The 23,763-nt window shown below is 44.5% G+C and overlaps 1 protein-coding gene across 5 annotated transcripts in view; it reads left to right on the forward strand.

Annotated features, from left to right (window-relative positions):
• Positions 1-23,763, forward strand: part of Tmem108 (transmembrane protein 108) — a 285,084-nt gene that overhangs the window by 152,125 nt on the left and 109,196 nt on the right. For 3 of the 5 annotated variants that reach the window (XM_052187481.1, XM_052187482.1, XM_052187479.1), the window contains one exon: positions 2,315-2,400. In XM_052187481.1, the coding sequence (XP_052043441.1) occupies positions 2,361-2,400 (40 nt within the window). In that variant the 5' untranslated portion in view covers positions 2,315-2,360. The remainder of the gene's footprint in view (positions 1-2,314; positions 2,401-23,763) is intronic. The other 2 variants (XM_052187480.1, XM_052187478.1) reach the window with 1 other exon arrangement.

A 23,763-nucleotide genomic window follows, 5' to 3' on the forward strand; every position in this document is an offset into this window, starting at 1 on the left:
TTCCAAACTTCTCTTGAGTAAATATTTGCCACCTAACTAGCAGGTAGTAAAGTCCTGTTGACATAGCAGCATGCTTCTGCTGCTAGGAGAAAGGGCTGAGGGAGTGGTACAGGAAATATGACAGCCATGGGAAGCGCGCACACAGAGCCCGGAGAGATGCTCAGAATGGAGAGCCAGCGATTGCCTCTTGCAAGCAGGTTAATATAATTGAAGCCTTCTTGAGTATACTTAGGTATATAACAGTATTTTCCAAATACTTTATAATATTATCTTTTTTGTTTGTTTTTTTGTTTTTGTTTTTATTTTTTTAATAATATATCTTATAATAAAAAATTATTTCTGTCTTTTCTTACTTTTGAATGTTGTTTATTCATTTTATTAACTTTGTTTGAAACAAGGTTCTGATGTGTAGCTTAGGCTAGCCTTGAACGCTCCCTCCTCCCTCCAGTCTTCTGAGTGCCAGAATTACAGGCCTGTTCCCAGTTAATAAATTTGTTTTGCATCCTAGATTTTCAAGTGTGAGAAAGCTCTCTGGTTTTTGTTTTGGTTTAGTGAATCCCTCCATAGGGATAAGCTTACAAAAGACAAAAATTCCTAATTCACCAACCCTAAATCCAACAGAGGGCTAATATTCAATATATACAAAGAACTCAAGAAGTTAGACCCCAGAGAACCAAATAACCCTATTTAAAAATGGGGTACAGAGCTAAACAAAGAATTTTCACCTGAAGAACTTCGAATGCCTGAAAAGCACCTTAAAAATTGTTCAACATCATTAATCATCAGGGAAATGCAAATCAAAACAACCCTGAGATTTCACCTCACACCAGTCAGAATGGCTAAGGTTAAAAACTCAGGAGACAGCAGGTGTTGGCAAAGATGTGGAGAAAGAGGAACACTCCTCCACTGCTGGTGGGATTGCAAAGTGGTACAACCACTTTGGAAATCAGTCTGGCGGTTCACCAGAAAACTGGGCATGACACTTCCAGAGGACCCTGCTATACCTATCCTGGGCATATACTCAGAGGATTCCCCAGCATGCAATAAGGACACATGCTCCACTATGTTCATAGCAGCCTGATTTATAATAGCCAGAAGCTGGAAAGAACCCAGATGTCCCTCAATGGGGGAATGGATACAGAAAATGTGGTATATTTACACAATGGAATACTACTCAGCAGTTAAAAACAATGAATTCATGAAATTCTTAGGCAAATGGTTGGAACTGGAAAACGTCATCCTAAGTGAGGTAACCCAATCACAAAAGAATACATATGGAATGCAATCACTGATAAGTGGATATTAATTAGCCCAGAAGCTCTGAATTCTCAAAATGCAGCATATCAAATGATACCCAAGAAGAGGGAAAGAGAGGACCCTGGTTCTGAAAAGAGTTCATCTAGCATTGTAGAGGAATACCAGGACAGGGAAATGGGAGGGGGTGATTGGGAAATGGGCAGAGAGAAGAGGGCTTATGAGACCAATGGGGAGAGGGGAACCAGGAAAGGGGAAAGCATTTGGAATGTAAACAAAGAATATAAAAAAATTTTAAAAATTTAAATATTTTTTAAAAAAGACAAAAATTCTGTTCTTCTCTAATGACTAGATCAGTGGCTCTCAACCTCCCTCATGCTGAGACCCTTTAATACAGTTCCGCATGTTGTGGTGACCCCTAACCATAACTTATTTTTGTTGCTACTTCATTACTATAGTTTTGCTACTATTGTGAATTGTAATGTAAACATCTGTGTTTTCCAGTGGTTTTAGGCCACCTCTGTAAAAGGATTCTTCAACCTCGAAGGGTCTCAACCCACAGGTTGAGAGCCACTGGACTCGAGTCACAAGATCTATGAAAAGCCTTTGAAGCCAGGATGTTTCTCTTTCCCCATTAGGGGTTGTCTTCAGGTTGGGGTAGAGGATGTTATATGATTTGGAAATTTGGTCAAAGGATCAGTGGTAATTGTATAACATATAGCATTATAAATTAAACTGTTTTTTTAAGAGTTTTCTATTTCAAATACAGCTATGTTTGTACTCAGGTTCAAATAAAAATATTTTTTAAGATTTATTTATTTATGTGTTTATTTAATGTGTAAGACACTGTAGCTGTCTGCAGACGCACCAGAAGAGGGCATCAGATCACATTGTAGATGGCTGTGAGCCACCATGTGGTTGCTGGTATCTGAACTCAGGACCTTCAGAAGAGCCGCCAGTGCTCCTAACCACTGAGCCATCATCTCTCCAGCCCAATAGAAATCCTCTAATTAGGAATTTATGTGCCCTGATGTAACAATGTCTTCTCCCATTTTCCTAGACAGAATCATGAATAAACTGGAGGACAAGCAGGACCAGATGATACCATGAAGAGAAGGTTACAGGCCCTCTATTGCCAACTGTTAAGTAAGTCCGTGCTGCATCTGTTCTTTCCCTGGGACATGCCAAGCTTCTCATGTATTGAGCTTCAGGGTCTTTGTGGGAGAACACTGGGACTGAGTCATTCTCCCCTCCTTCATCTAGAGAAGCCGCCAAGCCTCGGGTCACTCATGTCTTAGGCATGTATCGCTCACTAGTCCCCATTATAATTCTCGTGGGACTTGAGTATCATTAATTCAAAAGTCACATGAAAAACATCTGTGTTCTTTGTTCCATGGTACAATATAAGGTCTTACTGTATGGCCTTGTGTTGATTTCTCATGAGAAAGAAATGCTAGATTGTATTTTCTGAATTTCTGTCACATGGAACCCGATAGGCTTTGAGGACTGCATAGCCTTTGACTTGGAATGTTCTGCATAGCTATTCGGGATTCTCAGACAGTGAGTGGTATAAGTGTGGTCTCTTGGTTTTGTGGCAGCATAAAATGCTGGACAATGACTCTCTCGTGTTTTCTTGGGTTGTAGCATTAAGAGCCATTGTGATGGTACTCGGGATGGGATTGCTACTGAGTGGAATGGAAAGACCAGGCCCAGGCTTGGATGTTCTGGATGACCCTCATGGCATAACAGACCCTGGCCACTCTGAGTCAAAGCGGAGCCTCTAAGTTGGAAACGTTGTGGATAGAGCCCATTGAGGCTGTCTAGGCTGGTGGGAGGCAGGTGGAAGATGGGTCTTTCCTAGACCAAGTGGCGCCTGACTTTTGCTGAGAGAATAAAATGAATCAAACGAATGTGATTGAGATGCAAATCACTAGGCAGTCAGCCTGCAGAATTTCCGACTCAGGTTAGATTGTTGTGCCATGTGCAAAACACTTTATCTACACACAGTCCAGGGCCAAGAGTTTTAATTGGCTTGTTTCTTCTGCTGAATTCTAATCCCAGAAACTCGTAAGGCTAGTTTAGCCTGCTGGAAAGTTGCCAGGCTTTATGGGGACCCTCTTCTGTCCTTTTTATGTGTCTACTATGGGACTAGAGCATCATTTCTTTCCTTCTTTTTTTTTTTAATAATAAACTTATTTGTTAGAGAGCAGGCTTTACAGATTGAAGAGGTCATGTTATAAAGAAATGATTAAGCCTACCTTGATGGGAAAGGAGACTATGAAAGATAAATAGTTCCCCCTCCCCTACACCCAAACATGCTACGTCTCAAAGAAGAGGAAAGTAGGCCTCACTGCAGGAGAACAGGGGCATGGCAAAAAGGCAGAGAAGTGTTTGAGGAATTGCCTCTGTGCATGTCTCAAGTCTGCATATATTTTAAAGCCATGTATTATCTGAAAAGCACTGGATAAATTATTCTATTCTTCATAGTTAAGCCTAATGCTATACAGTGTCCATTCTTCTAAACTGAGCACTCCAAAAACTGGAGGGGATTAGACATCATCTGAACAGCTACAGGCACCAAGGATGCTTGCAAGAATGCCGAGAGACTCAAATAACATGATGAGGTGGCTCCTTGGTAGTTAGGGGATAGGTCAGAACCATCACTGACCCCCTCCCAAATAATTGGCATGCATGATAACTCATATCTGCTGCTGGTATCCAGTTATTAAGTTATGCTTTTATCAGTATCATCCATGAACAAAATGTCTGCCTTGTCAAAATCAGCTGCATTATCAAAGTCAGGAGTTCTGCTGGGCATGATGGCTTTCACCCCTAATACCAGCACTTGAGAGGCTGAGACAGGGAGATCACAAATCTGAGGCTAGTCTGGACTGACAGTGAGATCCTGTCGAAAGACAATGGGGGGAGGGGGAGGGAGAGAGGGGGAGAGGGGGAGAGGGGGAGAGAGAGAGAGAGAGAAATTTTGACCAAAAGAACATATCTAAAAAGACTGAATGGAAATGTTGATAAGAAAATATTTTTTCTTTTTTCTTTTTTCTTTTTTCTTTGTTGTTGTTGTTGTTGTTGTTGTTGTTGTTGCTGTTGCCAAAAAATGACTTGTTAGGGCTGGAGAGATGGCTCAGCATTTAAGAGCACTGACTGCTCTTCCAGAAGTCCTGAGTTTAATTCCAGCCACCACAGGGTGGCTCACAACCATTTGTAAAGGGGTGCATGCCCTCTTCTGGTGTATCTGAACACAGTACCAGTGTATTCACATATATAAAATATATACATCTTCTTTTAAAAACTACTTGTTTCGTATTGCCAATATGCAATGATGTGTGTGTGTGTGTGTGTGCACGCGCGCGCGCGTGTGTGGGTTTGTAGGTGCTCTTGCCTGAGTGATCTGATCATGTCCTTCCCTGTATGTGAGCAGTGTTGGGTCGGGTATAGAGGTCAACTTCCGGCATCTTCCTACCCACTTGCTCTTTTAATGCAAGATCTCTCACTGAACTTGGAGCTGGCCGCTACAGCTAGACTGGCTTGCCAGAGAGCACCCAGGATCTTCCTGTCTCTGTCCCCACGACTCTGGGGTTACAGGTGCATGCTACCCGTGCCTGGCTCTTACACAGGTGCTGGAGATCCTTGTGTATCTGCAACAAGTAGGTCCAGTCTAGAGCTTGGGTCATAACAGGATTCCACAAATAATTTAATTTTGTCATCGCCTCCATAAAAAAATATCTAAGACTAGATGGGTGTGGTGGCACACACCTGTAATCCCAGCACTTGGGAGGCAGAGGCAGGCAGATTTCTGAGTTTGAGGCCAGCCTAGTCTACAGAATGAGTTCCAGGACAGCCAGGGCTATACAGAGAAACCTTGTCTCGAAAATCCAAAAAAAAACAAAAATTCTAAGATGTCATTAAAATAAGATGCACTGTTATTTCATGAACCACTAAGGCAAGTAAGTTATTTAAGCCTTCATATGTTGTCAGTAACATCATGCACTGAAGAAACATGTGCCTGGGTAATATATGTAATTAATAGCTAGAGTGTGGCTAGCTGGGTAATGTAGTCCTCGAGTCTTTACAGCTCAGTTCTCCTGGAAGACCCAGTCTCAGCAGCCCGTCTATAATCCAGGCTCCCACTGCTGCTGGGTCCTTTGAAAGCTAAGGAGTGGCTAGAGGAGCTGAGGCATCACAGACTGAAGTTGGCCCATGTATTCTGCCTTCATGGTTTGTTTCTCCTGACAAATGAAGGGAAATTTTCCCTAAATTAAAGAGGGAGAACTGAAGTAAATTGTAACTGACAGAGTGTTTAGATCCAAACAACTATTGACTCTGGGTCTTGCCTTTCAGATGTTGCAGGCAGTCCTACAGCTCCTGAGGGGCAGGGCGGAGTGTTGTCCAGGTTGGGGTGAAGGGAGCTTTCTTTGCATAGACACTGTGTGCTCCCAACCTCCGTGGAATGTGGCAGTGTCAGATTCTGGGTAAAGAATGCACAAATTCAATCCTGTCCTTTCTAAATTATTGGAATGAATTTTCATCCAAAACATAGCAATTTGAGCATGCTTTCTACGGCGTAACAGCTGCCGGGCTGTTTCTCCCGCAGGCCTTGCACAGCAGCTGTGATGTGGGACCATGTTGGAACGTGATGCTACAGTTCTTTACTTCATGCTGAGTGGTTGTTTGTTTGCTCGCTTATTTTTTTCAAATCAAATATTGGAGGCTGAATATTTTTTTTCTTTCATGAAAAGGTTTGCAAATACTCTCTAGGGATAGAATAGGTCTTTGAATCTCTGAAGTCATTCATACACATTTAAGGCAGAAATGCTTTCAAACGTGAGCTTAGCCCAGAAAGTGTAGTCATACACTCTTTAGAATGCCTTTTGCATTATAAGTTTTGATTCTTAAATTTGCTCAAGTAAACAATTCCTTTTCGCCAGTTAAATCTTAATAAGATATTCCCATTGTAAGCGATGTCAGTAAAGACTAAAGAAGAACAATTTGAAGAAACTCAATGTTGTAGCTTTGAATGTCCTTCATTATAGGATTGCCGGGGAATATCTATGAGGGAAGCGGTGCTCGTGTTTAGGAAACCTACTGGCTCTTATAAAGGAATTCAGTTTTCTACTAAAGTCTACGGAAGGAGAGAAAGCAGGGCTTGGGTGTAAAGGATATGCTCCGAGCTGCTCTTTACTCTGATCAACTCTACGGTTTCATAAGGTGATTCCTCAACTGTGGTGCCCAGAAGATGAATATAGTATCCACCCTGATATATGTTCCTGAGAGATAAAGGAGATGGGTATAAAAACACTCCAGTGTTGCGAAATGCCCTTCAAATGTGAGCTATTGCTCCATTAGTAATTAGTAATATTTCGTAAATAGCATTTACTTGCTTAGCAATCCTATTTTAAAGAAAAGAGCAAAATTTTAAAGAAAAAACCTCAAATGCTGATGCAAGGGGTGGGGAGTCCACTTTGCTCTACATAAAGTGCATGAACTCGGTGTTGTATGGATATACTCCCTTGTTTGAAAGGACAGGGTAAAATTCTGAGGGTTTTTTTTTTTTTTCTGAAAAAGAGATGGTCACACAGTTTTTTGTTTTTTAGAAAATAGATGTTTGAGGGGAGGTGTTGTTAAACTAAAAATGGTACTTTTTGTATCAATTCTGTATTCATTTATAATTAATCTCGGGATTTTCAGAGACATGAGTCATTGACTTTTCTAATGTATGACAGATACTAGAGATTCTTCAGATCAGAATTCAGAAAGCTTCTAAATCCAAGACCATGGCCTCTGCATCCAGTCCCCGCTCCCTCTCATCCCTGACTCTCCTTGAGTGTTTTCACCAGCAACCCTTCTCCTTGTGGCTCCGCCTCCCTGGGGCTGCTCTCCCCCTCCCCTCCTGGGGCTGCTCTCCCCCTCCCCTCCCTGGGGCTGCTCTCCCCCTCCCCTCCCTGGGGCTGCTCTCCCCCTCCCCTCCTGGGGCTGCTCTCCCCCTCCCCTCCCTGGGGCTGCTCTCCCCCTCCCCTCCTGGGGCTGCTCTCCCCCTCCCTTCCTGGGGCTGCTCTCCCCCTCCCCTCCCTGGGGCTGCTCTCCCCCTCCCCTCCTGGGGCTGCTCTCCCCCTCCCCTCCCTGGGGCTGCTCTCCCCCTCCCCTCCTGGGGCTGCTCTCCCCCTCCCCTCCCTGGGGCTGCTCTCCCCCTCCCCTCCCTGGGGCTGCTCTCCCCCTCCCCTCCTGGGGCTGCTCTCCCCCTCCCCTCCTGGGGCTGCTCTCCCCCTCCCCTCCCTGGGGCTGCTCTCCCCCTCCCCTCCTGGGGCTGCTCTCCCCCTCCCCTCCTGGGGCTGCTCTCCCCCTCCCCTCCTGGGGCTGGTCCTCTGCCTGCTGCAGCTCTCCTGGTCTTACAGGGGAACCTGGCTTTGCCTAAGCTGCACCAGAGCCTTGCCAGGAGCTCTGGCTTGGAAGTGGAGCACCCCACAGATGTGGTAATAACCAATATTGCAGCTGCTCTCCTAGAGACCTTTGTGAGGTGTGATGAGCCCCCAACCCTGAGAGAAAGCCAGAGCAACTGGGCAGCCTTCCTGTCTGAATGCATGGAGTACAAAGGAGAATTCCTGGGGGAGGAAGGATTCCCAGATAAATAGTTACCTCATTTCATTCATATGTTTTGCTTGTTTTGAGCAAAAGTGTGTTAAACAATTGAACTAAAAAAATAAAATAAAATAAAACACAGGGAGAGATGGCTCAGCAGTTAAGAGCACTGGCTGCTCTTCCAGAGGACCCGGGTTCAATTCCCAGCACCTACATGGAGACTCACAGCTCTCTGTAACTCCAGTTCCAGGGGGCCTGATACCCTCATGTAGATATGCATGGAGGCAAAACACCAATGCACATAGAAACTAACAAACACAGTGACTTGCTTAAATAGACTGACTCTAGAGACTTCGTCTGTTAAAAAATAATATCTGCTATTTCACTTGGTCTGATGCTGTCAGGGTGCTCAGTTTTCTTGTGGTAACTCTCACAGAGTGGTGTGAGTTCTGAAAGGAGTCTCGTGGGCCAGCTTATTAAATAATAACCCACAGAGTTGCAGAGGAGTGGGTCTGGGGAGGGCAGGAAGCCCAGCAAGCTTGTCTGCCTTACCGTCTCTGAGAAGAGACAGATCACACTTTGGGTAACCTCCTCGACAGGGGGCATAGCTGGAGTCTATATTCCCGGAAGGCACCATCAACCCTGGGCCATCCTTCTTACCATCAGCACCACCTCTTGCCCTTCTCCCATCTCTGAGAATACATTTAGTAAAAGATCACATGTCAGCCAGCACTTGGTGGGCAGAGGCAGGCAGATCTCTGAGTTCGAAGCTGGCTTGGTCTTCAGAGCAGGTTCCAGGACAGCTAGGGATATACAGAGAGACCCTGTTCTGGCGGGCGGCCGGGGGGGTGGGGGAAGAGAACGAGCAAGCTAGAGCGAGAGCTGTCCCTCGTCTTCCGTTGCTGAGACCCTGTCTTATCCATGAGTGCTCAAGCTGAAGGTTCCACCAGAGCAGTGGAGATGGCTGGTAAAGGGTTAATGGCGATTAAGCAGTCTGCCACGCACCCCTTGGCCAGAGATGTAATTGTAATCACTCCTGGGCATAACACCCCTGCCTTATTAAATTGTAGTGATGAATGCAACCGTGTATTTTTGTCCTTTCATTCCTTTCCGGTGAGACCAACATTTCTCTGGGATGCCACCTCATATAGGAGGAGAGAATCTTTTTGGTTGGTGGCATTGGGGACCGAACACACAAACTTGCACATGCCAAGCAAGCACTCTGCCTTGGGGTTATATACTCATCATTATTAGCCATGATTATCTTTATTATTATTTATAGGGGGCGGGGCTGAACCAAAGACCTTGCACGTGGCAGGCAGGTATTTGAAATCATCACCAATCTTAGAATCCAAAGTTCTCCCCAGCCAACGGATAGTTTATAAGGTTCTAGAGCCAGTGAGATGCTAAAGGTGTTTGCTGCCAAGCTTGACAACCTGAGTTCAGCCCCTGGGACATACATGGCAGGAGAGAACACACTCTCAGAAGTCCTCTAACCTCCAAGGGTGTAACAGGCTTACACACACACACACACACACACAAATGTAATAAAAATTTAAATCATGAGCTATGAAAACTAGAAAGTTGAGATAAATAGCTGTACAGATGTTCCCTTGAAGACGTATTGATGGACACACATCCATATGTATCCAATAAGGGATCGAGAAGATAACTTCGATGCTCCATGACACTGAGTCGGATGGCTGTCAGGTCATGTACTTCTGGAAAAGCAAAGGACAGAAGAAAGGAAAGTGTTCAGAGATGATGCTGTTAAATCTCAACAGGCATTAGTGACCAGGGTGGGGCCCTTTTCCTTCATCTTCTGGAAGGAGATTTATTCTTTAGCTTATATGGAAATCATATGCTCTCACAGCCAAAAGGAAGACCCTCTAGCAACGGCTACTCCATTTAGCAAAAGATACTGTGTCCATCCTGATAAGAATGGCTGTCCCCAGCCTGACTGATGCGAGGGAGGAAGTTTAAGTGCCTCGGAGGCAGAGTGCATGCTGGGAGTCCTGTCATCCCACAACCTGGCCGTTGCTCAGTCACGCCAGCCCTCTTTCCTTTTACTAGCGCTTTAGCTCTGTGTGGGGCTTTTGGAGCCAGTCATTCATCCAGGCTGGCATTCCTGTCCCCCCGCTGTTCAGACCTTAGCCCCACAATCCACCATGCCACCATCTAGTCTCTTGGTCACATTTCCCTCAAGTTCTATATGACACCTAGTTATCTGATGCTTCTCTTGACTGGATCTGCTTCTCACTTACATGTCCCTCTGGACTGTCAGCTAAAAGCCAGCACAAGCTATTTTCAGCCTACAAGGATGATTGGCACTTGAGTGTTCCCCCCAGCTGCCCCCACATTGGGGTCAGTGACATTAGTAATGAAATGACATAGACAGAGGAGCAGTGAGCAGGCTGTTGGATGTCAGAGAGAACCACAGTCAGGATTATATCACATGTGCCACGCGGCTCATTTAAATTTTTTCCAGTAGCTACATTTGAAAAAAATAAATAAATGAAAATAAATGAGCGGGGCCAATTCAGATAGCACAATCTTTTTACTACGATGTGCTGTGTCCTCACGTGGTTTGGGCCCCAGAACTACAGCAACAAGGGAATGAAGAGAAGGTGGACATGTGTTCGGACACATGAAGAGAAAAGCTGGGATCGGGTCTGACAGCGTGTTTATTACATGTAGGTGAATGGCGAGTAGGGCTGTTGTTTCCAGCTGAAGGGAGCTGGATTGCATATAGCCAACTGAGAGGGTGAGGTTATTATATATGGCTGAACAAGGTTTAGCTAATCTCCGTAGAAGCTGTCTCTATAGGGGAGCAGTCTTCAGGCCTTAAACATCTAGGAGGAGAAAGTGAGAAAGGTATCGTGGACATTTTCTGCACATACTGTCAGCATTTGTTCTAGAACCACAGGAAGCCATCATCATCCCTCTGAGCTTCCTTGGGAAAGGCTTTGTCACTCCCATGGGGCTGAGATGTTGGGGTCCTCAACAGTGTTGTGTTACAGCCAACAATGCACACTGCCCTGGACCACACTCATTCTCTACACTGGAATATCCAAAATATTATTTCTGTATGAGATCAATACTAAAATAATGGCTACTAATATTGCAACACACACGCAGCACACACACCACATGCACATAGCAGTCCTTTGGAATTTCATGACAGTTTACATTTATAGCATCCATCAATTTAAATATTAAATCTTTGTCAGAAGTATTTGGCATTTAGGTGTCATAAAATTGGTAGTTGCCGGGGAGTGCTGCTGAGGAGATAGCTCAGACAGTACATGGACATGAAACTATCCCAGCATCCATGGGGAATAAAAGCCAGGCATGGCGACCCAAATTATAATCCCAGAGTTGGCAAAGACAGAAAGATCCTGTGGGCTTACTAGCTGGCCAGTCTAGATGATCAGTAAGAACACCCCGTCTCCAAAAACAAGGTAGAGAGTTGGTAGAAGAGGCTCAGCCTTAACTCCTGGCCTCCATGGGCCCACACACAAGCACACACACACATACTCCCAAACATGTGCATGGACATGCACAAACACATGCATACACACATTCATATGCATAAGCCCATATCTGACACAAACTTACTAGTTGGAAAAGTAGGGTTTTAGATGTAATTTCTTATAACCAAATTAGTTATCAGTTTCAATTTTTAGGTGAATTAAAATTCAGGGAGATTTTAAAAGTTGGTTCCTCTGTTGTGCTAGCAACATTTTGGGTCTGTGTCAGTTGCTTCAGACTGTTGGTTGTGAAGGCCCCTCAGTTCCTCCTACCCTGTATCACTGTATGAGGAACCCCTGGCCCTGTGTCTATAGCCTGTCAACTTGTCTGACATGTGAAGAGAGAGGAGAGATCATTTTTAGACTTTGTGTGCTATGTTGTTTCATTCTGGTTTGTTCTGGAAAGGGCAAAGCCAGGGTCCTCACAAGGTCCATTGGTTGCAGTCATCCAGGGCCAAACACTCTGGAAGCATCCCCCAAAGCCTAGAAAAGAGAAGGACCCACAGGAAGCACAGGCCTGTTCCAGAGGCCTCTCACCCATGCCATGGAGGCACAGGGGGCGTCTCTGTATAGGAAGATAGATTTCTCAAGACCCTGCAAGGTCCTGTCCTGAAGAGGTACATTCTTAAGGAGAGCGCATGGTAGGCCCCAGCCCCTTCTAGCAAAACCTCTTCATGTCAGAGTCTTCTGGTTTTCCTGCTACAAGCTCATTCCACTAACAACTCCAAAAAAAAAATATTGTTCCATGATATGTGTGTCCCTTGGGAGGAAAACAAGGGTCGGTGTTATGTTCTGATTCATTGATGTCACAGGCTTTTGTCATGGCTCTAAGTTAATTACCAAATGACAGTTCTCCTCAGCTAAAGGCATTAGCAGACTAACTCTAATTGCGATATCCAGGGCCACATGTCCAGATATCCAGGGTGCCTGCCACAGACAGACGCTGAAGCTTGATGCGGCAGAAGTTACCAAGAGTTGAACCTTCATGGAGAGCTCTCAGGGAGAGAGCTCTTTCCCATTGGACCAAACTGTCAAGAATGGAATCCTTAAAAGAAAACCTTAGAACATTTTCTATGACTCCTGGGTGGGTAGACCAGGTTCCTTCCTTCTTTTATTAATCTCTTAGCACACTGATTTTTAAAGACAGTTCTGTGTAGCCCTAGCTAATCTTAAACTCAAGTTATTTCTCCTGTCGCAGCTTACTGGGAGCTAGGATTACAGGCATGGACCACTATCTGGCTTCTTTTGGGATGAGGTAGAAGATGGTATCTTAGATTAGTATGACCCCACACTCAGATAAGAGTAACCTTGGACTCCTGATCAGCCTGCCTCTGTGTCTTTGTTAGGGTTCTATTGCTGTGAAGAGACACCGTAACCATGGCAACTCTAATAAAGACAAGCATGTAATTAGGGATGGCTTACAGTTTCAAAGGTTTAGTCCATTATCATCATGACCAGAAGGAAGCATGGAGGCACGCAGACAGACACGGTCCTTAAGAAGAAGCTGAGAGTTCTACATCTTGATCTGCAGGCACAGAGAGACAGCGAGCCACTGAGCCTGGACTTGAGCTTCTGAGTCTTCGAGTTCACCCTTACCCCAGTGACACACTTCCTCCAACAAAAGTCACACCTACTCCAACAAGGCCACCCCTAATATTGCCATTCCCTAAGTGCCTATGGAGGCCATTTTATTCAAACCACCACATTCTAGCTCCTGAGTGCTGCTGACATTATACCATATCCAACTTCAACACGCTTTAATAAACAACTTGGGCTGGAGAAATGGCTCAGCGGTTAAGAGCACTGACTGCTCTTCCAGGGGTCCTGAGTTCAATTCCCAGCAACCACATGGTGGCTCACAACCATCTGGAACAGAATCTGATGCTCTCTTCTGGTGTGTCTGAAGACAGCTACAATGTACAGTGTACTCACATACATAAAATAAATAAATCTTTAAAAAAAAAAAAAAACAACTTATTCTGTGTTAGATATGAGACTTGGAATGAACATGCGTGAGGCCAGGTACAACTCAGTAACAGAACACTTGCCTGTCATATGAGAGAGGCCCTGGGTTCAATTTTCCAGCACTGAATGCATGCAGACATAAGCCCTGACCTGATATCTCCGGAGCTAGTGGAGAGAGAGGCCTCACAAAAGAACTATGACACAAACATTTAATGTTGTCCCTCCTCAGACAGAATGTCTGCTTTGTAGAAATATCTAGGATTATAAATGCAAGATACACTTCCCACTCTCCAGAAGCCTGCACTCAAGAGGACAGGTACGAATATGAAAAGAAAAGATGCCTCATTATAAGATATGGTGAAAAGACATTAGACCTGATCTCAGACCCCCTAGCTAGTTTAAAAAACAAAAGACAACATATGGATCCAGTTTCTGATTCTTCAGTGTGTTTTTAAATTGGGGAATGACAAGTATTATTCCTCCAAACCAACACTATACGTGACAGGAAAAGCCTTTCATTCTTTTTTTTTTTAGTTGAATATCGTCTTCATTTACATTGCCAATGGTAAACCCTTTCCCGCTTCCCTCCCTCCCCAAAGACCCCCAACCCCTCCTCCCACCACCTGCCTCCTTATATATGCCCCACCACCCGACCCACTCCCACCCCCCCTCGATTTCCCTTTATCGGGGCATCTATTGAGCCTTTACCTGACCAAGGACCACTCCTCCCACTGATGCCCAACAAGGCATTCCTCTGCCACATTTTTGGCTGTAACCATGTGTATCCCTTGGTTGAAGGTTTAGTCCCTGGGAGTCCTAGGGTGTCTGGGTGACCGACATCATTGTTCTTCCCATGGGGCTCTAAACACTTTCAGCTCCTCCATTGGGGATCCCACACCCAGACCAATGGTTGGCTGCTAGCATCTGCCTCTGTATGTGTAAGGCTCTGGCAGGGCCCCTCAGGATACAACTATGGCATGCATCTTTTGGTATATACTTCTTGTCCATAATAGTGTTGGGGTTTGGTGATTGTTTATAGGATGAATCCCCAGGTAGGGCAGTCTCTGGGTGGCCTTTACTTCAGTCTCTGCTTCACACATTGTCTCTCTTATTGCTCCTGTGAGTATTTTGTTCCCTTTCTCGGAGGAACCAAAGCACCCTCACTTACATCCTCTTCTTGAGATTCCAGTGCTGGGTACATTGTAACTTGTTTATTTTGAGCTTTTGGGATAACATCTGTGTATTAGTGAGTGCATACCATGTGCATTCTTTTGTGATTGGGTTACCTCACTCAGGATGACACTTTCTATTTGCCTAAGAATTTCATGAATTCATTGTTTTTAATAGCTGAATAGTACTCTATTGTGTATGTACATAAAACCAGACACACTGAAGCTTATAGAGGAGAAAGTGGGGATGAATCTTAAACACATGGGCACAGGGGAAAAGTTCCTGAACAGAACACCAGTGGCTTATGCTCTAAGAACAAGAATCGACAAATGGGACCTCATAAAACTGCAAAGCTTCTGTAAGGCAAAGGACACGGTCATTAGGACAAAATGACAACCAACAAATTGGGAAACGATCTTTACCAATCCTACATTCGATAGAGGTCTAATATCCAATGTATACAAAGAACTCAAGAAGTTAGACTCCAGAGAGTCAAATAACCCTATTAAAAATGGGGTATAGAGCTAAACAGGGAATTCTCAACTGAGGAAATTCGAATGGCTCTAAAGCCCCTAAAGAAACATTCAGCATCCTTAGTTATCAGGGAAATGCAAATCAAAACAACACTGAGATTCCACCTCACACTGGTCAGAATGACTAAGATGAGAAACTCAGGGAATAGCAGATGCTGGAGAGGATGTGGGGAAAGAGGAACGCTTCTCCATTATTGGTGGGATTGCAAGCTGGTAAAACCACTCTGGAAATCAGTTTGGCAATTCCTCAGAAAATTAGACATAGTACTACCTGAGGACCCAGCTATACCATTCCTGGGCATATACCCAGAAAGTGCTCCTACATAAATACACATGATCCACTATGTTCATAGCAGCCTTATTTATAATAGCCAGAAGCTGGCAAAAACCCAGATGTCCTTCAACAAAGCCTTTCATTCTTAGCAAGCTGTTTCCCATCCATTATATGGCTGGCACTCATGGCACCAAGTGATGGTATCTCTGGTGATAGATGTCACTTTAGCACCATGTCACTATTAAGGAAATGCAGACTAGACATGGTGGTACACACCTGTAATGCCAACACTGAGGAGTTAGATGCAAGGGAATCAAGAGTACAGGGTCATCCTCAGCTACATACAGAGTTCGAGGCCAGTCTGTGATATCTGCAACCCTGTGGCAGGAGATGGAAAAGCAAACCCAAGAAGCCAGGCATCATGCCCAAGCAGAACTAGGAGGAACTTGGACCCATGTTCTCTGTCTCCAAGCCCAGTTTCTTCCCATAACCCTACCTCCCACCCTCCCACCCCCACCCCCACCCCCACCCATATTTATCACATCACAGCCTTTGCAATAGGAAGATTGCACAACCCCTGAAGAAAGCTACCTTTGGCAGCTTCAGCTCATGAACTCCTCCAGCTGTCCTCCTGCAATCTGCCTCAGCTTGTTTTAGCAGCCTGGTGGTTGGTCATGCTGTCCCTACTCCCACCAAACAGCAGGATAGAAACATTGACTTCGAAATTAGACATTGGTGTGAGGCAATATTTGGGAAGGAATTATTGCAACCTAAAGGCATCAGCCACTCCTTTTATAAGCTGATGTTTAGTTTTGGTTGTTTTTATTTATTTATTTATTTAAATGGTTGTTATTTTTTGGTTCACAAGTTCTGGTTGTGCCATCCTTATGTCTATATTTTTGGAAATCCTAGATTATTATAGAAACTGAGAAAAAGGATGGGAAAAGAAATCTGGCTCTCAATGTAACATCAGCTTAATTATTTCTTGGATTAAATTTGCCTCCATCCAGCCCTCAGCAGAGGTCGCGCCTAGCCCTGCTGCTGAATGAAGTCCCGTCCTTGTGAGGTGCTGAGGGAGCTCCTGGATGATGGGGGAAGTTTCATGGTACTTCTGGCTCTCCACCTCATCCAGGTTACTATTGAGACCCAGCTTGTACCCAGGGTAAAGCAGATGGCATTCAGAATGTCAAGTGCCCCTTTCTTACCCTACCTCAGATTTCCTCCTCATTTTCTTATTAGCAGGCCTAAATCTTCAACAGACCTTAAAACCCACTGCAAGCTCATCTCAGGATTTCCTGCTGAGTCTCTATAGATGTCATCTTCCCAATGAGTCTGGTTTACCGTAAGCCCTCTGTTATAAAGGCCTTCCCGCCATAGAATGTTCACCTAGAAGAGTGACAGGAAAGCTGACTTGCCTTGACTCTTTGTGTATTGCCTAAACTCAGACTCCACAACAGAGCTGGTATTACTGGCACAGATTAAGGTTGAATGTTCTAGACCCTCATGGACATCATGGGTAGAATGTCACCAGCAACACTGTCTGCAACCAGGTTGTCCTTCTGCATGGTTGTCATAGTTAGGGTCTTATTGCTGTGAAGAGACACCATGACCAAGGCAACTCTTATAAGGGAATGTGGACCTCCCTCCTCTTCAGAGGGCTGTTGTTCACAGGCCCACAAGGAGAAAGGTGGCACAGTTGAAGGACATAGTTGGCTCATGAGTACAATGGAAATGACAGACTTCCGGGATCAGCTTCAGAGAGGCAGGTCAACTTTATTAAGAGTGAATCAAGGGATATGTAGTTTTGGGGAGGATGGTAGAGGTTTCTGGGATGGGTCTGTACCATTGGCTGGAGTTTAGGTTACGAGGAGTAGTACCATCTTTGCATAAAGAGGCACTCCAGGAATTTCAGGTTCTTGCTGGACAGATTCTTATTTGGAAAAAGGAAGCTGAACCTGTAATGTCACCAAGACTGTGACATTCCTCAAGGAAAAGGTATGGGGGTCAGGCTCCCCAGATCAGGCAGAGAAAAGGAAAGTCCTCTAAGAAAAGGGAGTCCTCCATCTTGCCCCAAGCTCTAGAGAGTTATCCAGACATGGACCTTAAATAGCAGGATCCAACAAAGAAAAACATTTCATCGGGGCAGGCTTACAGTTTTGGAGGTTTCAGTCCATTATCATTATGGCAGGAAGCATGGCAGCAGGCGGGCAGATGTGATGCTGTAGAAGGAGACAGCAGTTCCACACCTTGATCCGCTGGCAGCCAGGAGGAGACTGGAGTATGTTTCACACTGGTCTTAGCTTGAGCATTTATGTTAGACCTCAAAGTTTGCCTCCATGGTAACATATCTCCTCCCACAAGGCCATGCCTACTTCAACAAGGCCACACCTCCTAACAGTGCTACTCTGTATGGGGCAAACATTCAGATACATGAGTGTGTGGAAGCCAAACCTATTCAAACCACCACAGTAGTCTGAGCTCTTCCACACGCTCAGTGGCCTGCTTCCAGGCCTAGGCCATACAGCTCACCAGGCCTTTAGCATACAGTATTCGGAAAGCACAGGTTATTTCTTCTCTTCTTTCCTTCCTTTTATTTTTGTAATATTTCTTTTCTATTTTTTCTTTTTAAATTTGTTCCTCCAGGGGAAGGTTAATAGTGAGGTTCAGTGAAGAGAAAGGAAGTAATAATAAATATTTCACAAAGCCAGGTTTGCTGGCACACACCTGTAATCCCAGCGCTGGGTAAGCTGAGTCAGGGAGAGTGTGGGTTTCAGGTCGTGGCCAGAGTCTCTCTCAAGAGCAAAGCAAAGGTATTAAATGAGCTGAGTCCTGGAGTAAAGAAACATAGGAAAGAAAATTAAGAAATCATAAAACATCACTGAGTCCAGCGCTGTTATAAACACACGAGCAGACAGAGGTGTTTCTGAGACATCCTCCTGTAGTTAGAGTATAATGTGGACAGTTTTATATCACTGTTTTGATTTGCTGCTCAATAAATGTACCTTAACAGAGTAAGACTAATGGTTTGACATTTGAGGAATTGCACACAACTTGCAAAAGCCCCTTGCCTGGCCCTTCAGGCTTTCTCGGCTCAATTTGTCACATGTTCAGGGTCTGAAACTCAGCAATGTACATAAGTATTTATATCAGAAAAACTCTGTAGCAAGAGAGATGTGTTTTCAAGTTCAGCAAAAGCACCTATACTAATAAGATCTGCCACTGAGTTTTCTGTTGCCATGACTACCCTGTTGCCATGGCTACTCTGTTGCCATGCAGGATAGCCCTGAGCATCCTTTTCCTGCAACTGATGACATTTCAGACTATGGACTCAGCTATCAGAGGCACCATTTTCTTAAATTCTCTTTTGTTCTAAATGCGTTTTCTTTTAAGGGATAAAGAACCTTTTAAACTGAATATTTTGATAAAGAATCTTTTAAACAGTTATGTGAGTGATGAATATGCGTGCAAGCAGAAAACTTTAGTAAGAGGAATAAATTTTAGTTTATGAAAAATACAGTAGCTATATATATATATTTAAGTCTCAAAAAATATGCCTTCTCGGAGTGTCAATACAGTAATCTAGAAATAGAAGCCTCAGACTCATGTGTATACGTATATAAGACAGTGTTGCATGCCAGGCTTCTAACATATTATGGTGTTCACCGGTCCACTTGTACAAACGGTTAGCAGTAGTTCATCAGTAGCATTCTGGGCATGGACAGACTACAGGATGCTTTGGGCCTTTCCTTCTTCTGCAAGGTGTCCTATGCAAGTGGAATGAAGTACAGCATCATCCTGAATTCTACTTGCAAGGCTTGTTATAGCCATCTTCTCAACCCTGATAAACTTGGCTTCTCGGTTTTCTTCCTTATTTTCTCTCATCTTGAAAAGCAGTGGCTTGGGGTTGTTGGTTTAAACATCACAGAGCACCTTCTGGGGCAAGAAGCCCTGGGTTTTGGTTTGCTTATTTACTGTGAATCTCTGCAACCCTACTAAGTTATAGTAGTGTGTGGTGAACTTCCAGGATAGAAATTGGTGCACAACCTGCAATTTCTATAACCCTGAATCAGATATGCATGCATTCATTCAGTGGCTTTATAGGCTATGTATTAAATCCTGGGTGTGTCCTTGTAAGTCCTTGTAACAGATCGATTCTTAACCTCTGAATAGATAGTTTTAAAAATTATCTTTTTCCAAAGCAAAATTTCAAAGGCATTTATAAGAACTTGCTATGGACCCTCAACCAGAAGATAGGGCCTCTTAAAAAGAATTTCATGCTAGGCATGCTGGCACACTTTAATTCAAGTGTTAGGGAGGCAGAGGTAGGAGGGTCTCTGATGAGTTCAAGGCCACCCTGGTCTACACAGCATGTTCTAGGACAGACAGAGTGATTTAGGAAGACCATATTAAGGAAAAGAAATTTTAAAGTTTTTAAAGCTTCATACAGCCAACCAGTAGATATTTTTTGTTGTTGTTGTTTGACTTTTATTTTTTTTCTTTTTTTCTTTGTCAGTAGACCATTGACTGTAACAACACCAAGACCATCACAGCCTAAAATAAGAACTCATTTCTTTTATTTAAAATAAAAGTTCAATTTTACTTGATTACAGTGTATGTGTGTACACATAAAACATGTGCATGCATGTATACGTGTACATGTGCATACATGTGCATGCCATGGTGTGTCTGAAGATCAGGGGACAACTATTGGTTGTCCACTCCAGCCACCTTGTAGGATCCAGGGGTCCAACTCAGGTTGTCAGGCCTGTGCAGAAACACCTCAACTTGCTGGGCTATCTCTCCAGCTCACAAAGGTTTGTTTCTTACTCACAGTTCTGGTTCTGACTGCCTCTGAGGCATGCCCCTTCGTCCCATTTCCTACTTCATCAATGCTTGACCTCCAAGATGGTAACAGAAAAGGATGAGATACCATGTTGGTTTCCTTCCTAGCCTTGAAGTGACATGCACAAATATCTGCTCCACACCCGGATCTGAAGGCATCGCCTCTCCAGATGCAGGAAGACCGGGTATGCCTGTAGCTTGGCACATGTGAGAGGGAAACACAGATGATGAGTAAAAACCTCATAATTTCTGTATTCTTTGCATTAATCATAAAACCCTAGCTAAAGAATAACTTAGAAAATAAGACAGGCCATCAAGTGTCGACTTTGCCTGACAGTCTGTGACATGAAGAGAAATTAAGAGCATGGACATATCTCTCAGACACAGCAAGTTCTGATCTGGTTACCATGGAGCTCCTAAACACTGTGTCATTACAGTGGCTTCCTGTTACACAGTTCTGCCGCCATGGCTGTCATCATCACCATGTCTCCTGGTGCGAGTGAGCATCCCAGAAACCCATGAATGAACGATCCAAAACACCTTAATTTCATGTCTTGACAGGCTTGTGGGGTAACTCTTTCTTTCCTGCAGTAGAGAAGGAAATTGTGAGACATTTCGCCTCTGCTCTGCTAGAATGAGGCAAGTGGGAAATGGGGGATGAGTGGAAATGGAGCCCCAATCTGAAATCACCATGTTGCCTGCTGCATAATGCAGGGACGCCGCTTACAGTGCCGACTCTGGCCATGGGTCCTCCTGGAGTCGCCTGTCTAGTCAAGGAGACCTGAATGGAAGAGCAGCAGCCTGCGGTGCTGGCACTGTTCGCTCACTCGTCTGGGAGCTTCCTTTTGGGTTTTGCTGATGTTAGCTCCGATCTTTCCTTGTCTTGAAAGCATCAGGAAGTCTTGCATTTTATCAACTGTTGGTGAGCTAACACCTGTGGAGAAAGCTGGAAAGTCAAGAGCTGAGTGCATTGCAGGAAGAGGGAGAGACATAGACGGTGACAGAAGCATGGAGTCCTGCCCTCTAGGGAACTGTGTGGTTGGATGGGAGACCTCTCTGACCTCTAACTGTTCATCTGAAAATGGGACCTTAGACAAGATCTCTGTATCCATTGATGACTACAGAGAACCTCGCTGAAGAAAGTGCAGCCTTGCCTAAGAAATAGGCAAAGCTGTGGTAGTTCATTGGCAACACACACACACACACACACACACACACATACATACATATATACATGCATGTATAAATGTCAGAAATGCTGGATTCTGGTTCTGGCTGTGCTGGTAGACTCCTGTTGACCCTCCTACCTCACTGTGCTTCCCTGGACCCACTTATAAAGGGTTATCATTTATTCACCTACATTAATCAGGGTTTCTAGAGAGAAAGAACCAATAGAATGAATATCTACTAAAGGGATTATCAGATTGGCTATACAGTGCCATCTGGGTACTCAGTAGCTGGATGAATTTAAGGGAGGTTGTAAACCTGGTAGTACCTCAGTCTAAACGGCTGGATGCCTCTGTATCCCATTCTGATGCCAAAGGCCTACATAACCACCTGTCTTCAGTCCAGGCTGGAAGCTGAAGACGCTAGGCTCTGGTGTGGTACCAAGGGCAGGCAGCTCAGCAGCAGGACAGATAGGTTAGGTGACCTCACAACTAAGATGTGAAGGCCAGCGGGCAAACGCATTTCTCCTCGGGGCTCCTTAAATCTTGGTCGCCCTGAGAGGCTGCTGCCTGCATTTAGGGTAGGTCTTTGGCTTCAATTAACCTGACCAAGAAAACGCCCCGTGGGTATGCCCAGAGGCTTTGCTTGCCCCAAGGATGTGTCTTGTATCATCATACCATGGATGGGAAGAATACCAGGTAACCTGCAAAGATGTTCCTTCTGCTAAAACAAGTTCTGTGCAAAAATAAAAACATTGGCCTGAGTGTCATCAGATCTATACATTGGGGTTGTTTAAGAAAAATTAATCAGAAGCAAAGTGTAGGTAAAGGTAGCACGAAGTGTTCTCCAATGAGCTCCCTCAGTCCATGCTGCTTAGAAAACTCCTTACCTTTCCAAGTGCAGCCAGAGTCCTGCAGAAAACCGGAGATGGGCTTTGCGAAGTCGACTCTGGCTGTAAAGTCCTCAGTGCCACTCTTTAATTTCCCCTTTTGTTGTTGCTGACTAAGCCACCACTGGTTGGCTGTCGGTCACCATAAGAAATGTGCTCTCAGTGCCTGGTGTGTGCTGCTCAGATGTAGTCATTAGAGGCCTGATCTCACAGAGCTTCTGGTAAGTTCTGCAGAGAATGGGAAGTAACCCATCAGAAACTCGAAGGACCAAATTATAGAAGTGACTGCATGCAGCATAGATGGGAGTCACGTGCATGTCTGTGAGGGACAATGGGTCATTTTTCGGTAAAGGGACACATAAAGGATGTTTGATGAATATGTGTAGGTTAAATGACTATCCAGGAAAAGACAGTGCCTGTGATGATGGGTATGTGGGTGTGTGGGTGTGCGCACGCACAGACCTGTGAGTGACTGTGACTGTGATATAGTCACAGCAAAAACTTCTGTTGAGCAGCTGTAGCCAAGGATAGACCTGCCCTCTCGTGATGTAGGTTTTTAAAAAGTTCATGGTAAATATGCCGCTTGAGTAACTCCAGAAAGGGAACTAAATAGACACAGTTCCTGTGGTTAGCCTGAGGACTGGCCATTATACATGAAGAAGAATCTGGAACTGACAAACCCAGCCAAGGTCCCAAGCACATCAACATAAGCCACTTGAATCTGCATTATCTTGAGAGTGACTAGAAATCAGGATTTTCTTGTTAGGGGGGCATTCTCCAACCAGATGGTTATGGGTGAACTTCAGCCGTGTACAACATCTCATCAGATAGTTACCTAACACATAAGGAAACAGGCTGAGATGTGCATGAGTCAGCCAAAGAGGGGCTTGACTGATTGAGGACAGATTGATGGATTGAATACCTTGTTACAAAAACAAACCAAAGCAAAAACCCTTCCGATACTGGAGCTAATAATTACCAGGTGTACCAAACATGAACTAGTTCATAGTCTTAAAATCCATAGGTGTCTAGTAAGCTACCCCAGGACTGAATGGCTTAACCACTCATTTGTTAACCACTCATTTGTTTTACTGTAGCTTTTGTAGGCCAGGAGGTCAGGGTACATGAAGAGTGGTTTGCCATGTCTGAGACTCCCGTGCCCTCAGCTGTGACCTGGAGGCTGCTGCAGACCTCTGACCATTCAGTCACATCTTGTGTGGCTCATGTTGCTATGAGTAGGACCTCAGCTGGGCTAGTCAGCCTTCACCATTTCACGTGTGGTGGCTGGTCCCATTCTAGAGAGAGACTGCCTGTCATGTTAGGGGGAGAGGTTAAATAAAAGATAGAAATGAGAAGGTTTTTTTTTTTTAATGATCTAAACTGATCAGCCAAATTTGAAGGAAGGAAAGTCTTAAACTAAGGAATAGTCAAAGCATAGTGTAATGGCACCCACCTTTAATTCCACTGCTTGAGAGACATACGGAAAGATCTCTGAGTTTGAAGCCAGCCTGGTCTACATACCAAGTTCCAGGACAGTGAAGAGATACA

The sequence above is a fragment of the Apodemus sylvaticus genome, chromosome 7 (genome assembly GCF_947179515.1).
Source record: "Apodemus sylvaticus chromosome 7, mApoSyl1.1, whole genome shotgun sequence".
In the NCBI taxonomy this organism is placed as follows: Eukaryota; Metazoa; Chordata; class Mammalia; order Rodentia; family Muridae; genus Apodemus; species Apodemus sylvaticus.